The sequence below is a fragment of the Carettochelys insculpta genome, chromosome 4, assembly GCF_033958435.1.
Source record: "Carettochelys insculpta isolate YL-2023 chromosome 4, ASM3395843v1, whole genome shotgun sequence".
Classification (NCBI taxonomy): Eukaryota; Metazoa; Chordata; order Testudines; family Carettochelyidae; genus Carettochelys; species Carettochelys insculpta.
In genome coordinates this window covers 122,210,482-122,228,333 of record NC_134140.1, presented here as the reverse complement: position 1 = coordinate 122,228,333, position 17,852 = coordinate 122,210,482, and the positions used below count along the sequence as shown (strand labels likewise).

General features: G+C 42.6%; 1 protein-coding gene across 11 annotated transcripts in view; it reads left to right on the top strand.

The window, feature by feature from the left end:
* The window catches only part of PTPN13 (protein tyrosine phosphatase non-receptor type 13), a 178,470-nt gene that overhangs the window by 108,558 nt on the left and 52,060 nt on the right, over window positions 1–17,852 (top strand). For 9 of the 11 annotated variants that reach the window (XM_074993670.1, XM_074993669.1, XM_074993671.1 and 6 more), the window contains 6 exons: window positions 3,601–3,700; window positions 8,991–9,213; window positions 13,401–13,475; window positions 13,585–13,759; window positions 17,167–17,320; window positions 17,456–17,594. In XM_074993670.1, coding sequence (XP_074849771.1) covers window positions 3,601–3,700; window positions 8,991–9,213; window positions 13,401–13,475; window positions 13,585–13,759; window positions 17,167–17,320; window positions 17,456–17,594 — 866 coding nt within the window. The remainder of the gene's footprint in view (window positions 1–3,600; window positions 3,701–8,990; window positions 9,214–13,400; window positions 13,476–13,584; window positions 13,760–17,166; window positions 17,321–17,455; window positions 17,595–17,852) is intronic. The other 2 variants (XM_074993672.1, XM_074993665.1) reach the window with 1 other exon arrangement.

Below are 17,852 nucleotides of genomic sequence, written 5' to 3'. Positions count from 1 at the left end.
CTAATGAAGGTGAATACATTTCAGCTCTGGGCTCTTTTAATTGCAATTACAAACATAGGGTTTGGCAAATGAATTTCCATCTCCTCTGAGATCTGTACAGTGACTGAATCCCCACTGATCTCATTTGAAATGAGAATTACCTTCTAGCTGTAACTGCTACATCTGCTTGAGGGGGCAGATGAAATTTGTTGCTTCTTTGGAACTACTGCTGTGTCTTCCAGTCCTTAGGGAAGAAGGAGAATACTTTACTATACTTAGATCAAAGGTTCCCAAACTGTGGTACGTAAGCCCTTTATGTGAGTTTGTTGGAAGTTGTGTGCCAAAAGCTTCTTCAAGCAATCAAACAAACAATAACCCATCTGCTTCAAACAAACAGTCCTGCAGTTGCACCCACTGCAGCTCACCAGAAAACTTCTGCTTTCAGCTGTAATGATGAGTAATACTTGCTGACCAGGCCAACAAAGTAATTTTCTTTAGTATTGTGCAGCATGGCCGTGCAGCTGGGTGCTGTCTTCTAACTGGTTGGCTTTTTACTTGGCCTACCCTCCAGCTTGCCCTCAGTTGCACAATTCAAGCTACTGAAATGAACTCATGAGGTTCCATATTGTGCCACCAGCTCCTCTTGTCCAAAAAGATGTGTATATGCAGGACAAGTTCAGAGTGGCTCTGAAATCTGCAAACTCAGCCTTGAGAGAGAAGGCCCTCCGCCCAGGCCGCTGCCTGCACTTCATGTCCATCAGAAGTTGCAGCTTGGCCCCTGCAGGGCTGGGTGGTGGAGGCACATGGGGAATTCCCTCTTGTCTCCATGGGGAAGGTGGGAACGAGGGGCTTAGGGCCAGTGAATGGAAGCCTGGTTGCAGGATTATGAGAGCTGCCTTTCTCTTCAGCAGCATAGCAGCCAGCTGGCAGCAATTTCAGATTTCTCCCAGCAGGGTGAGCCCCTGTTGAGATTCACCTAGCACTCCATACAACATTGCATACGGTGAGAGGGATAGCTCAGTGGTTTAAGCATTGGCCTGCTAAGACCAGGGTTGTGAGCCCAATCCTTCAGGGGGCCATTTAGGGATCTGTGGTAAGTAGAAGGGGCGTAGAGGAAGAGGGATGGTGCTTGGTCCTGCCACAAAAGGGTGGCAATAACCTCCCTAGGTCCCTTCCAGTTCTATGAGATGTGTATCTCCGTACAAAGGCATTGTGTGGTAGGAGAAGGCAGAGCTACAGAAGAGCAAGAGGCCTCCTATAGTAGAATCCCACCACATCTGGCCATCATTCCCCTTTCGTCCCTTCTGAGCCCCCTTCCCTTTGTCACACACACACATGTATGTGGGTGCCCGTCCCCTCTGAGCCCCCTTCCCGTTTTTATGCAAAAGTAGATACCGGTGTCCCCTTCACTCAGCATCTCCTTTCTCTTATTTTGTACTCAGCATACCAGAGTCCCTGCACTTTCACCCAGAGGCCCCTTCTCATACATGCCATTGCTTTTTCTTTTCTCCAGTAACTGTTCCTAATGTTTTGTACTGATTTAAACTTTGTAAAAGGGAAGCAATGTGAAGGACAGCTCCTGTTCAGCCATATGAGTATTAATAGGAATTGCTAACTCAAGTTAGACAAGTTATAGATTCAGGCCATTGACATAGATCAGTAGCCCACGCCAAAGTAGGACTGGACATCAGAAATATTTTTTGTAATTTGAGGTAACAAATCATAAACTATGTCTAGATTACAGTAATTTGTCAACAGGAGTTTTTGTCAGAAGATATCTTCTGACAAAACTTCTGTCAACAGCGGCTGTACTGCCCAGCTGCTCTCTCAACAAAACGGCCAACCAAAAGCACAGCAGACAGGGCTGCCCAGTGTCCCTGAAGCCTTGTCTGTCGACAGAGGGGCCCCCCCGGAAGGTTCAGACCAGCTTTCAGTCAGGAGATATCTGTTGACAGAGGCATTATGCCTCATGGGAAGTGGGATAAGACTGTTGACAAAGGTGCTACATTTCATCAATTTACTGTTGATAGGATGCTTTGGTAATCTGGATATTCCCCAAGTTTTGTCAACAAAATGCTTTAGTGTGGACATATCCATATATAATAATGGCTACTTCGTTGTGTTTCTTTTTCATGCCCTTTCTAAAAGCGTGGAGTATTTGAGAAGGATGTTATAATTAGAGCTGGTCGGGAACTTTTTTGAAACTTTCTTGTTGAGCAGTGGCAGATCATCAGAACCAAAACTTTCTGCACAAGGATATTGATTTTGATTACGTTTTTTTATGGAAGATTTCGCAAGTCTGGGATGGAAATGCTAGTAAAAGCCCCAGAGACAAATACCAAGAAATACCTCTGTGGTTAGGATCCTCACTTGTGTCTGCTGTTCTGGGGCGATCTCTGTCTTTCTGTTTCAAAGGGATTGGTTTTGTTCTGTATCAGAACAAAAATATATGGAAAGCTCAAAATTTTTCATGAAATGGAATTCTCATTTTCTGGTCAGCTTTATTTATAATCAAACTTTTTAGGCTTCCTTGGGCCTATATTTTGCAGTAGAGTCCTGAAGTACTTAATGTCTATCACAGCCTAAAACAAATGGATACAAAAAATAAGAAATTTGTATATGGTACTTCAAACATCATCTTTTTAAGAAGGGAGTACATGAACCAATAAATGTTGGGAACCAATTAGATTGCACATAGGTAGTCAATGATGCAGCATATCTGAGAAAGTTGCTGCTGTTTTCCTATACTTAGGAAATATATTCTGCAAGGTGCTGAGTACCTTTCACAAGGTACTGAGGGCCATCCCTCCTCCTTGAAGACAATGTGAGTTACAACTAGAGGTCTCTGCATCTTGCAGAATTGTGCCTGAACTGAAGTATGTTTGATGTTACTGTAAGTAAATGCTGATTTTTTCTAAAGAAGGCCGCATTAGTAAATAGACTTCTGTTGTCAAAAAGCAGAACCCAGTATTTCATAAGACATGGAGAGGGAGAAAAATCCAGGCAGAAATAAAAAATGGAAGCTCCACAAGGTAGGGATTTTTAAGTCCCTTGTTCCGAGTCAGGTAATCTTTACGAGCTGTTATAAAACTATTCTGGGCACTTAGCTTTCTACATATTAGTTTTGCCTCCTCATGTTCAGATGTCTCAAGTTTAAACTGACAATAAAACATTTGAAGTTAGAGAAATATATTAAGAATTCTGTATCTTCAACCCCCTTGCTAACGTGTTTCTTCTAAGGATTGTTCAGCAACTCTCATAGGATCATAGAATTGGAAGAGACCTCAGGAGGTCCTCAAGTCCAACCCCCTCCTGAAAGTAGGACCAATCCCAACTAAATCATCTCAGCCAAGGTTTTGTCAAGGTGGGACTTAAGGATCTCTAGGGAAGGAGATTTCTCTCATTGGAGGGAAAACAACAGCATATCTTAGAAAACTGAAATTGACTTCCTAATGTCAGTTTCTCTAATACTGTAATGTCATGGTCCAGTGCATAGAAATTGATCTTTTCTAAGTAATCCCATGTGTCTGATAAATCCTGGAATTTTAGGTGGGATTACCTATACATGGTTTCTAGCCCATTCAAGGATTAATTTATCTCTGTTTCCTTTTTGTGTGCAAGTGAGAAAAAATGAATGTTTAAAGAGAGATGACTCCAGTTCTGCTTTACCAGGAACTGATGATAGCTCACCATCAAGTCATGTTCATCCTTTAAGATCAAGGTAAACTGCAATTATCATTTCTGTTAGTCTATAAGGTGCCACAGGACCCTTCGTTGCAATTATCATATTTTATAGTCCTTGTTGTGTTATACAGTGATTATTCTTTAATAGCAATCAAATAATTTATTTCCCTCTGTCCTAAATTCTATTTAGTGTTGAAAGTAGTGTTTATTAGATATCAGGAAATCAGTTATCAGTTTCTGTGTTTATTTCACTCAGGAATAAGTTTTTAATTGAAACATCAGTGAGTGCTGCTCTGCTAACTGATTTCCATGTAACATGGTTATCTTTGTGCAAAACTAGAGTTTCATGTTCAGGGCCTATGAGCCTGGACCACCAGCACTCCCCCTTGTGAAGCAATCAAGTTGCACATTCTGAAAGACTGGCATTAAATTCCACTTCTATTCCTGATGTGGGACGAAGGCAGGGTTTGGGACAGTGCTCCTTTGTGCCGTGGCACAGACTTGATGAAGCACTAGCTCCTTGGTGTGGCAACGGTCAACAGCAGTCAGTGTCACTGAGGCCTCAGTGCTGTCCCCAGAATATCAGTCATTGTCCTACCAGCACTATTCCACCAGTCTTGCTCCAGCTTTCGGTCTAGTTCCAGATACGAGCACCAACAAGTCGGAAGGTGTAGATCACCGGGTGACTGCTGCAAACTCACCTTTCCCAGTGACCCCTGGGAGACTCCCTCCTCCTTGACCCCCATTTCTATGAAGGCTCAGAAAAAGCACTTTGTACCCCTGGCCCCCCAACAATCCACTCTACTCTACCAGCCCTGGCTGGGCAGCCAACATCAGAGCAGATGCCAGTTAACTGAGCCTGCCTGTGCTCTGAAGTTCAGATGACCCAGCTTTTCCTGTAACTTGCTTTGATTTCTTTTCACTTGCAATCGCTTAAATGCTGCTTTTTGTACTTAATAAAACACTTTTGTTTATTATCAAACCCGGTGTACATAACTGTTACCTCGGGTGAGCAGCCAGTGTGCATCCATCTCTCCAGTTGACAAGGAGAGCACAGCTTATGAGCTTTCTCTGTGTAAAACTTTTCTACAGAGTAAGATGGATTCATGTGGGTTTTGATCCCTTTTCAGAGTTGTATTCCTGGGTGCTATCAGATCTCTAAACTGAACCCTCCCAGAGCCGAGCTGTTTCAGCATTTGTGTTGCTCTGCTGTAGGGAGGGTGTTACTCTGTGCCTTTCCTGGGGAGAGGTCAGAGCTTCTGGACCAGTAGGACAGGGTGGTGGGGTGCCCCAGAAGGCAGGAAGGTAGCTCAGTGGCATGATCAGCACACCCAGAGACCGCTCCAAGAAGACCTCTGTGATCCCAACCCATCATAGAGATATTTGGATCAAGAAGTTGGTCTGTTTCTCCACTTTTGCTTAATGTGTACTTTTACTCTAAAAAATTACTCAAAAATGCCATGTTTATTTTTTTGTTAAGTTTGCATTCTTCACAAGTACCCAAGTTCAAACTTGGCTTTCCTAACTGCCAGCCCAGCAAATGCATCTGAGATCTGAAGCTCAAAGTGAATTCTTAAAGTATAAAGACTTTGATATGACACTTTGCTCTCAGTTATTACTCAACAGCCCCACTGAAAACAATGGAGTTGTGCATATGAAAGCCAGTGCAGAATTTGGTCCTGCCGTAGAAAGTTAGTTAAAATTACTGTTGATTGTATGAGACAGAATGGGGGAAAAAATCATTCTCCAATAGATGCATAGACTTTGCAGTACTTAAAAGTAGCCATAATTTCTAATTGATGCTGAAGAGAGCCCTTATATTGCACATCAGAGAGCATATCTATACGAAGCAATACGAAGGAGTTAGTTTACAAAAGCAGTTCTCATAGTTCATATGTACTTTCTGCCATTATGGAAATTTATAGCTAATGAAGTCAATTTCAGTGCTGCCAAAAAACCCACCCCCACATCTAAGAAGGGCAGATTACCAAGTTTTAACTTTTTCAAGATGCTGCACCCAATTTGGATGTAAATGAACCCCACCATGTTCATCCACCCACAAAGAATGTGCAGTTGGCAGTAATCTTGCAAGTGATCGATCGATCTTTGTCCCATGAGTTACTGACACTATGAAGAGTGTATGACTTCCTATGGTATAGTGGTCCCTTTAGCAGTCAATGGCACACTTCTTTGCTTTGGTTCACACTGTTCAGAGATAACATCTCTGTAGAAACCCAAATCTCTCTAACTTGTTCATAAGATTCATTGCTCTTGTAGCATGCCCTTAAGGGTTGTGGCTGAGAATCCAAGCTGACTTTGTGGCCGCAGGCTATGTTGGCTGTACATTGTTGTGGTGCAGCAGGCACTAATAATATTTGACCCTTGCAAAGAAGTGTAGGTCTCAAAAGTTCTGTTCATAAGTTGGTCAGGAACATCCTCTCCTTTAATGGTGGGCAAACGGGCGCCCAGTCTGGTGACCGTCTCTGCTGAATCATTCTGCCTTCCTATTTGTCAACACAGCCCTATTGCTAAACGTCAGCTTGTGTGGAATCCTATTTCTTGAACTTTTGCTACCAAAATACTTTCACCCCCTACAAGGTGGCTTTGCTTTGTTGGCGGGAAAGAGCTCCTGCCAACAGAGCAGCATTCACATTTTATTTGCTGCAGCAAAGCTTTGTCCAGTAGTTGGGATGGTGGGGGTTAAATACCTGTGAATGACAAAAGTGCAAGTATAGTCAAGCTCCTTGCTCTGTTGTATGATGGAACAGAGAATTGAGATGTGAGAGGGGAAACAACAGAAGCTGAAGAATAGGTGATTAAGGGTAGGTGTATACTACACAACATTTAGCAGCACAGCCCTGTGGCTAAAATTCAGACAGTATAAACACTGTCTGTTCACACTGTTGCTGACAAAAATACCTCCACCATCTCTGAGGGGTATTTACTTCCTCAGCAGAAGAGTACTCCTGCCCACAAAGCACTGGTTACTCTGGTACAGTGTTCCTTAAACTTTTTGAGACCATGGAACGCCAAACGATAATTTTAATAATCATAACACACAAATAATAATTAAATATAAATAACTATTATTTCCACTTTCGGATGTGCTAAGATGGCCTGAAGAGCAGAGATTGAGTGAATGAGTTTGGATATTTTTGAAATTTATTTCTTGTGGATTTAACATCAGAAACTTCAGGTCCTGGCTTCCCTGGTTTGGGTAGGGATTGCTTAAGGTAGTGGAGAGTGAGCGAAATTATGACATCCAAGAGACACCCAACCCAGCAAGCACTTCAGGAGGCAGTGTGCCTGAAGGAGCTCTCTTGAGGTATGCCTACAGTGGAAATTTAAAGTGTAATTGTAGTACAGGTAGCTAGATCAGTGCTAGATTTAACCTAACTAGCATGAGTATTGATAGCAGAGTTAAAACTGCGCCATGTACCCTGTGTGAACTAATAATGGTGTGTGTGTAAAACTAGCAGCAGGGTCCCTAGCTGGTACTGGGGCAGCTGATCTGTGCTGAAGCCTCTACCGTTATCTCTTCACTAGTATTGTTACATGTGGTAATTAGATTTGCCTACATGCGCTACAGTTACACCTTAATCTTCAATCCAGACATGACTTTGGTGGGAAATGCTCCTTGTGCCCTGTCCCATTTATGTGTATTCGCACTGGGACCAGTCCAAACAGACTTCTCATCTGCTACAGGACTTCTCCTTCCCAGTGGAGGGAGCAGGTCAACTGGTTTTTACCAAGAGACATGTCTCGGCTGTTGGCCCCAAGTATATGCACTACACTAGTTGATTCCTTCTGAATAAGCATCCTCCAAAAGAGAAGGAACCAGGAGCATTTGTGCTCTGTTTCAAAGTATGAAGAAGTCTCTTGAAAATAGCTTTTGACCAGAAAAACCCTGTTTTGTTTTCCTTCTTGTGATGACTTGGTTTGGGGTTTGTTTTTGTTTTTTGTCCTGCGAAAAAGTAATTATTTCCTTTTTTCCCTGGTGGGCTCTTTGGACTCTAGAATACTTGATTTGGAGCTTTTGCTGCCCTCAAATAATGGGTGGCAGGCACAGAGTTTTTTACAAATACAGCTTCAGAGAAATGTCTTTTTTTCATCAAGACCCGTAGTGTTATAAATATTACCAAAAGCAAACAACAAACAAAAGGGCAAGATAGATATACAGGATTTTAAAGAACAAGAGCTGTCTTTCCAGCAGAGTGAGCAACATTGAAATAGAGCCTTTTACAGGAATTTGGGTGCTGAATGTTTTAAACGATATCTGTATCAGACAAATAGTTTGTCTTATGGTCTCATCTAAGTAATGAATAGGGACTTGTTGCAGAAATACATTTGAAAGTATTATGTCAGCCTCTTTTAAATACTGTCTCGTCTATGCATTCAGGTTCCCTTTTAAATGCTAAATTGTAAACATACTTATGAGAAAGATCTGATCTCTTTCAGGACATGCTTAGTTTTTTTCCAGCTATAAAGTTGTTTTGTTTTGGTGACAATGTGTTTTTGATAGAAAGACTGCAATAGCATGTTTATTCCCATGTAAATAAATGTCAGACAGTGATGGAAACTGGGATTATTCCAGGTATTTTCCATACTGATATATTGCTGTAGGCCAGTGTTTGTCAAACTTTTTTAAATGAAGTACCCCTTTTTAAAAGAATTGTAAGTACCCCAGAATTCTCTCATGTACCCTGAAGGGTACATGTACCACTGGTTGAGAAACATGGTCCTAAAGTAATCTCAGGTTTTGAACAAGTGTCATTGAACCTTTCCAGATTACTGTACCCTTTTCAGGAGTCAGATTTGTTTTGCATACCACGAAGTACACCTTGCTTAAAAACAACTTCCTTACGAAAACATGCAAAAATATCACTGAAGACTACTACTAAAAACTTGCTGACTTTCAACCATCTTATTATTAAATAAATGTACTTACATTTCAGCGTAAGGCATAGGAAGCAGCAGAAGCAAGTCATTGTCTGAATGGACTTTTAGATTGTACTGACTTTACTAGTATTTTTACATAGCCTATTGTGAAACTATGCAAATATCTAGATGAGTTGAGGTACACCTGGAAGATCTCATGTACCCACAGAAGTACATGTACCATTGGTTGTGAAACACTGCTGTAGGCTGTTTCAGTCCAGGGACATTTTGCCTTAATGCCTCAGTTGCTGAATAAATAAATCCCACAAAAATAATTCCATTAGATTTCCTGCTGTAAGTGGTCTAGGTTCTCACTGTCCACCCATCACCATGGTGCCATAGTGCTTAGCTGTATTTTAACCATATTGTTTTCTTCCCCTCTAACAAAGTAGGCAATATGAAGCAGCACCTGAAGGCAACCTAATAAGCCAAGAAATAATGTTAAAGCGTCAAGAGGAGGAAATGGTACAGCTGCAGGCTAGAATGGCTCTTAAACAGTCTCGACTCAGCCTCTGTCCAGGAGATCTGGGTAGGACATCGATGTTGGACGTCACTAGAGACCCTCTGAAAGAGATAGCATTGGAAACCGCCATGACTCAAAGAAAACTTAGGGTAACATTTCAACACAGTTGCACTCTTAATTTTTGTTTTGGTAGACCATTGCCTCGACTTACTTGTTGTTGTTGTTCAGAATGGAAGCTGCCATTTCCAAAATAGAGATCGCTGGTTTTTCTGAGTGGAAAGAATGCTCTCACGTGAGCTGTACTTCTGACGTCTTGTGGACTCTGTAGCACATGCGTCCTAAAACAGCATCAGACGGCTTTAGCTTAATGGGATAAGTTTGAAAACAAATCTTAACTGCATAACAGTGGTTAACCTTTTCACTGCTGAATAGTATTACAGGCAATTTATTAGGGTTTGTTCACCCCTGCTGTCATGCTATGCTCTGTAGTTTTTCAGTCATTTTTAGGGAATTCATATACTGTGTTTTCCAACATTATCATTAACCAAACAACCTGCAACAGTTGTGTCTGGCTTTGACAGGAGTAGGAATCTCAGCCATGCCAATTTCCTCCCCACTTACGCTTTCCGGTTACAATTCATGATTTATAATGGTGAGAAGATTCTTTGGATGTTGTGATGAGCAAGTAGATCTAAACGAGAGCCACTTCCTGCAGGGTTCTGCAGTCCATTTTCTCTTCAGGTTCTCCAGACACCCGTTAAGTGACTCTCATCTTCACCACACACGTGCCTCTCTCGCTCACTGAAGTCATTCTGTAGATTCTGAGGCAAGGGAGGATGATCCGAAAGCAACAGCCACTTCTCCCCTTAGGACAGGTTGGGTTTTCACTATCTCCAGCAGGTTGTGAGAGGGGTCCTACCAAGGAGAAGAGGGATCCAGGGGATTCTGCTGGGCTCTTGGCACACAGCCAAAGGCCAGCCCACCAGCAAGTCCCTGTACAAGTTTCTCTTTCTTCCCTTGAGCTCAGGCCCTCCCCCTGCCATCTTGAAATGTAGACAAGGTCTGTGGGTTGGAAGTGAGAAGGAGGTTAAGATATGCAAATGGTGGGCCTGTTGCTAGGAGAAGTCAGCTGCTGCATACGTGAACTGTATTAACTTAAAAAATAAGGCTGTGTCTACACTACGAGATAAATTCGAATTTAAGGCAGTATTATTTAAGCTCAATTTTAAGCTCAAATTTAAGCTCAATATTAGCACCTGACTGTCTTCACAGAAAATAGCATTAGCTTGATGTAGGGAGCACTAATATCGGTATTGCAGTATCATCGTACCTTATGGGTGTAGCGTCAAGGTCGAATTCAAAAATTCAATTAAAGCTCAGCATGGAAGCGCCATGTGTTATAATCAAATTTATTAGGCTCCAGAGGTGTCCCATAGGTAACCCATAATGCCCTGAGTGCTCCACTCTGGCCACTGCTCTCCAGGTGCACAGGAATAAGGTAACAGGAAGACTGTGAATTTCAAATTGGGACCAGGAAGCCTGTGACTATGGGCTCACATTTGTATGAAAGCCTGAGAAATGTCTGTCTGTCTTTACTATTACAGCTGTGAGTGCATCTGCCCATTATAAATAGCCCCAGCATGGAGTTAGTGGTTCTGTCTCTACACCAGTTTTTTTTCTGCAATGCCTGGCACCAGCCACTGCCCCACCACACCATATAGTAAGAATGCTGTTGTGAGGGTTGTGCTTCCATAAGAGGCCGAGAAACTTCTTCTCGGCAGTTTACATTTGTGCACAAACCCCCCTCCCTCCCCCAAAGGCACCACACAGTCGCGGTCTTTCCACATCACGTGGGCATCCCCCGACCCAATAAAAGGATATCCCTGCCATTCGGTGCTGACCATGCTGCCAGGCAGCACCAAGTCCTAGCTTGCTCCAAGGGCTGGAAAGTTGGGGGCTTGAAACCACTGTGGGGAAGTCTCTCCCAACAACTAAGATATTTGGGGGGAATTCCTTCAGCTGCGCCCCCTACCAAAACTATTTTCGGGGGCTTTCTGCCACAGGGGGGGAAGTCTCCCCAGCAGCTAAGATATTTGGGGTCTAGATGCCACCAGGGGGAAATCTCCTCCAGGGGCTAAGGTAGTCAGGGGGACTACTTCACTACTTTAGCATTTCAACTGGCTCTGCAGCTGCAGACCACAGCCCCCCAACCCTCCCCTCACCAGAAATATTTTTGGGGGCTTGCTGTCCATTTCAGACACCTTGTGCTTTCATATTTCTGTTCTAAAATCTTTTTCCTAATATTTCCTATCTGTCTCCATGCTTTGAACCCCCAAAAACACAGGGCGGAGGGCCAGGTGAGATTGCTGTTTCAGTTATAATTTCAGTGTATGAGATTTCACTGCCATCCCCCCTGTTGGCAATGTTTGTGTAGCAAAGAGGGAAAGCAGATCTTTTTTCCTAGATGTTTCTATCCTCTTTCTTCTAAGTTTGAGAATACAGTCTGTCCTAGCGTCATTTTCAGGAATCGGATGCAATCACAGGAGGGGGAACAGTCAGTGGATGGCCAATTGAGAACACAGTCTGTGCACAAAAGCCTTATGGTGCACTGGAAAGCCAAAGACCTACCCCTCAGCAACTCACTTTTTTCAAAAATGTTCCTATCATCTCTTTCTTCAGGCTTTTCAGGATCCCTGTATTATTTTCAGGGATCAGATGCAATCATGGGAAGGGGGACAATCAGTGGATGGCCAGTTGAGAATTAAGGTACAGAAGAAAGAGATTTCTGTTGTTGTTTTTTTTGGGGTTTTTTTTTTTTTTTGCCATCTCTGCGAATGCCCTATTTTTTCTTCCTTCCAACAGGAAAAATTAATGTTTACTTAAAACGGGAGGGGAATGCAATGTGGGAAGATGATCTCAAAGACCAGGGACCATACCCAGAATGCTACAGGGATGAGGGAACTGTAGGATAGGTTACCACAATGCACTACTGCAACAGTCGCTGTTTGTCAGTTGAGCGTGGGAACAATAAGTTGACATTATGAGGCTCACGTGGGGAGGTGAGGATAGTCAAAATCCAATTTATAATTCAAGTGTTACAAAATCTATATTGATAAATTCAATTTTATCTCGTAGTGCAGATGCAGCCTAAAACTGATCTCAGTCTACCCTCGCTCCATAGCCTAGAAAAATGTCCCTTTCATATGTGTGTCTGACAAATAGCACTTTGCCATGTCGCTTATCTAGGATTGAAACTGCACAGAATCTTTGCTTTTCTAATTGTGCTACCATATAGGCATTTTGTATTAAATACTTCCAACGAATATTATATATTAGCAGGTAAAATCTCAAACCTCGAGGTATTTTCCCCATTGTGCACACATAATGGACAAACCCTTGTGTGGCTTTCTGAAGAGAATGGGGAAGAAGGCATATTCTACAAGCCGTGAAGTTAACCACTATCCTCCTTTTTTAATTAGTATTTGGACTGCGAACCTTGTGCTGCTTAGAACTCAGGAAAAGATTTTTAGTTTAATTAATTATAAGCTGAATTCTCTTATTTTTGAAACTTCTGCTGTGATATCACTTACATTCCAGTCCAAGGGGCTGATCTGTACAAGGCATCCTTTGGGTGCCTGCAGAGCCTTGTTCACTTCAGTGAGGATTCACACTAACACGGGAATCTACCTGTACAGAACAGTGTGCAGGATCAGAGTCTTATGTTGCATAAGGTTTTGGTAGTACATTTTTTACTTTTAGTCTAACTGAAGAATGGTTTAATAAAAATAATTGTTATGAATGGTGCACATCACTGGTGGAACACGATAGTTATAAGTTTTTAAAAGTGTGAATGAATGTCAGATTTCCAAATATCTGGGACATCCAGTATGGCCATCTAATGTTCACAGAATTGGAAGAGAGGTCAGAAGGTCAAGTCCAACCCCCAGCTGAAAGAAGGACCATTTCCAACTAAGTCATCCCAACTAGGGCTTTTCAAGCCAGGACTTAAAGACCTCTAGGAAGTTGTTTGTTGATTATGATGATACAACAGTAGTTTCACTTTTGTGCATAGGAGTAAATTAGATATGTGTAATGTTGAAATATATAAATAATGCAGTGTGGGAAATATCATCATGGGAGCCAACATAACTTTGATCACACTCTGGCAAAGTTAAAGTCTTCCAACTAACCAGATTGCTGGGAACAATTCAACATATTCTCCTGTGTTTAAATCAGTGTTCATTTCAACTTCCAGTTCATCTGTTAAGAATTCCTTGTTTCTCCATCTCAGTCTGTAGAAACACAAAGAGTTAATTCAGACTTCTCTGATTTGCAGAATTTCTTTGGTCCTGAATTTGTGAAAATGACTATTGAGCCATTCGTCTCCTTGGACCTACCAAAGTCAATCTTGGTAAGAAATGATCTAGTTAGCAGTAAGTTGTAAAAGAAATATGTTAAACCACTCATAGATCTTTATGATACATGTGAATGGTCTGATACTTTTATTTCACAAAATGCAGACTAAGAAAGGCAAGAATGAGGATACCAGAAGGAAAGTAAATGTAATGCTTCTAAGTGGGCAGAGACTGGAACTGACCTGTGATACCAAAACTATTTGCAAAGATGTTTTTGATATGGTGGTAGCCCATCTTGGTTTAGTGGAGCATCATTTGTTTGGCTTGGCTAGCCTAAAAGGTAAGAACAGTATTTTAATTTAACTGGAAAGGTCTGAAGTTACTAGACATGGTTAAATATACTGTGCTGGAGACAGTCAAAAACGGGTTTAAGATGAATGGGAGACCACAGCAATAATTTGTGATAAATCCTTTAAATTAGGCTCAGGCACCCTTATCCTGCTCCCTGAACAGACCCATTTGTTTAAATTAGCATGGTATTACACAACATGAATAACAGTCAGAGAATTAGGGCAGCCCTTTATCTTTCTTACTTTGCATTGTCTTCCCTCCTACAAGTTGTCTTTCACTTTTATGTTTCTAGTCAACAGGGACTTCTTGGGAAAAACATCAAAAAGCTCTGTTATGGCCCCATTCTGCTAACGTTACTCTTCCTGAGCAGAAACTTACTATACAAGTGTTCCTACCCAGATTGGTAGGGTTACTTGTGTAAAGACATCTTAGTCAATATATGGGCGCCTGCACTGAGCCCTTAGTGATTCTGTAGAAGAGCAGGTCAGACATTTTCGAACAGAACATCTTCCCATGGACAATGATGATGCAGAAAATTTGATTTTGTCCAAATTCACATAAATTTGTAAGGTTTCCAAGAGACGTCCGGGCTTTCAGGGTTCCAACCAGTCTTGTGCCATGTGTTAACGTTTTTACTTCCTATAGTCGCTTCTATACATTTAATTTCAAGGGAGCTAATCAAAATGGATTAAGATCCCCAACCTTATTTCATGTGCACCATAGACTGAGTTTTAAATGGTGAAGGACTTTGGGTATGTGTGCACTACCAAGTTCTGTCGAGGAAACTAATTTTTACATGCAAAGTTTGCCAAGGCATGCTTATACTTGCTCCTTCTGTCGACAGATTGTGTGCACATTTTTAGCTTCCCCATCAATGGTGAGAGACCATCTGTCACTAGGGCTACGTCTACACTAGCCCTTTCAAAGTTTACTAATGAAGCACTGAAATACGTATTCAGTGCCTTGTTAGAATGCTGGCAGCCGCGGCACTTTGAAATTGATGTGGCTTGCTGCCGAGCGGCTCGTCCAGACGGGGGTCCTTTTCAAAAGGACCCTGGCAACTTTGAAATCCCCTTATTCCTATCTGCTATTAGGAATAAGGGGATTTTGAAGTTGCCAGGGTCCTTTCAAAAAGGAGCCCTGTCTGGACAAGCCGCTCGGCGGCGAGCCACGTCAATTTCAAAGTGCTGCGGCTGCCGGCATTCTAATGAGGCGCTGAATATGTATTTCAGCGCTTCATTAGTAAACTTCGAAATGGCCATTTGCATGGCCATTTTGAAGTTTTGGGCTAGTGTAGACGCGGCCTAGGTGCTGTGGAACCAAAGAACAGAGAATGTGGCATCTTGCAACCATGATGTCCTGTCACGCACCACTTTGTGCAGGGACTTCCAGTGTCCTTTTGCACCTTTTCCCCAACTGCCATTTTCTGCTGTGCACTCTGCCATCTGCAGAATGGATGCCACACTTCTCTTGCATGCTCTGTTAACTGTGGTGAGGACCTGGCAGTGGAGATCATCATGAAATTACTGATAAAGGAAGAAGACTCAGAGGAGCCTGACAGTCTGCGTGATATGGACAGCAGCAACCTGTTATTGCATTTGGCACTCGCAGAGCAGCTGTGCAGGTTAGACAGTCACCTTTGGACTAGGGCAGGGGTCTGCAACATGTGGCTCTGGAGTGCATGGGAACAATGAAGGCTCCCAGAGAATGAAAAAGGAGTATGAGAGACATAGGGGGTGGGGTGGGGTTTGCTAGATACAGAATTTTGAATCTGCTGCAGGGGGGAAAAGGATACTGCTGTTGGCTGATTTTGCTGTTTGACTAGGCACTTGATGATCTCAGTCTGTTCCTCCATCATCCTGGTCATGCATTCTGTGGGCTGCCTGGCAAAGGGCTGGTTGTCGTTGTGCTTTTGCAGCTCTCTTTCCTAGCATTGTTACTGGCATCTGCAATCATAGAATCATAGGCTTGGAAGATAACTCAAGAGGTCATTGAGTCCAACCCCCTGCTCAAAGCAGGGTCTATCCCAGTTGAATCCTCCCAGCCAGGGCTTTATCAAGTCAAGACTTAAAAACCTCTAGGAATGGAGATTCCACCATCTCTCTAGGTTAACCCATTCCACTGCTTCACAACCTTTCTACAGAAATAGTTTTTCTTATTATCTAACCTGGCCATCCCCCACTGCAACTTAAAACCATTGCTCCTCGTTCTGTCAGCTGTTACCAGTGAGAGCAGCCTCTCTCCATCCTCTTTGGGAACCCCCTTTCAGGTAGTTGAAGGCTGCTATCAAATCTCACCTTACTCTTCTCTTGTGTAGATGAAATAAACCCAAATCCCTCAGCTGCTCCTCATAAATCATGTGTTCCAGCCCCCTGGTCATTTATGTTGCCCTCCACTGGATTCTCTCCAGTGCATCCACATCCTTTCTATAATGGTGGGAAGGGACCAGATTTGGATGCAGTACTCCAAATGTGTCCTCACCAGTGATAAATATAGGAGAGTAATCATTTCTCTAGATCTGCTGGCAGTGCTCCTATTAATGCATCCCAGTATGTTGTTAGGCCCTCCATTTACTGCCTCCATGCCCTTGGAAGTATCCACAGGGCTCTTGGTGGTGGAAGTGGGGTCATCAGTGAAGATAGCATCAGCTCCTTTATACAAAGAGGAGTTCTTCAAGTGGTTGCTCATGTGCATTCCAATACATGTGTGTGTGCACCACATCCAAGCCAGGGAGCATTTTGTGTGATGGCCAGACATGAACACCAAGGAAGACACCATGAGACCACGGCATGCTGAGCCAGTCTGCAGCGGGGGAAGAAGATGCTCAGGCAGCTAGTAATGGATCTAAGTTTCACAAGGCTTGCAAGGGGTCAGGACAGGTAGCTGGTCATCTGGCTGTAGGGCAGTGGAGTTCAAACTGGTGACCGGAGCAGCTGATTTGGTATTATGGGCCACTTGCTGGAGGCCAGAATCAGCCACAAAATGCCTTGAGGACTTTTCACTTCATGTATGTCAACAATACAGGGAGGGGGAAAAGTAAATTAAAAAAAAGTCCCTTGTGGAGCTGAGATTTTTAGTTTTTGTTTTTTAACAAAAATGGCTGTTTTTCCCAACGAAAGTTACATTGCCGTATGAATGCTGATGCAGTATTATCAACAAAAAGGCCCATTTCTTCGACAAAACTTTCCATGTGGACAAAGCCTTTCTCATCTTAGCAACCACTGAGCCATTCATGCGTCTCATTGTATTGTGTGTTAGAATTCTCTCCTGGTTGATAAGAATATTAACTGTCAAAAATAAACTTCAAAATTGTAAGGCTGATCTTAATTCTGGGCCCAGCATAAGTGTCTGTTTCTGATAGTTTATGCAAATGTTTTCCTCTTGCCCACGTTGCAGACAATGAATTTTCATTTGTTGACCCTGACGTAAAACTAACAAAGGTTGCTCCAGAAGGATGGAAAGAGGACCCTAAAAAAAAGAGCAAAGCCACAGTCAACTTCACTCTGTTCTTTCGTGTTAAGTTTTTTGTGGATGATGTCAGCCTCATACAGTGAGTAATCAAACATTATTTTCTCATCACCCAGCTTTAATCCTCACCTCCCCCTACCCTTCCACACAAGTTACGTACATGGAATGTGAGAAGTATTGCTGAAAGGAACAATATTTTGTGTTGCTTTTCCCCCAGGCACTCTCTGACCTGTCACCAGTATTATCTACAGCTACGGAAAGATCTCCTGGAGGAAAGGATGCATTGCGACGATGAGACTGCTTTATTGCTTGCATCTTTGGCCCTCCAGGCTGAGTATGGCGATTACCAGGCTGAGGTAGGGTGTACTTTCAGCAATGCATAACTGAACTGCTGTTGTTCTAATCAGCTAGTGCACGTACTCCAGGGTGCAATTCAGGACTTGAATATATTCCAGTTCTTTGGCGGTTCAATCGATTTCCTAGCTGTAGTTTTTATGCTGTTTGAACTCCAGGAGAGAGAGAACACAGATGTTCTTTCATGCACAGATGAGCCTTGGCTATAGAATTCAGGCCTCAATGTTGAACCTGTGCTGTAGCATTCAGATTTGGATCTG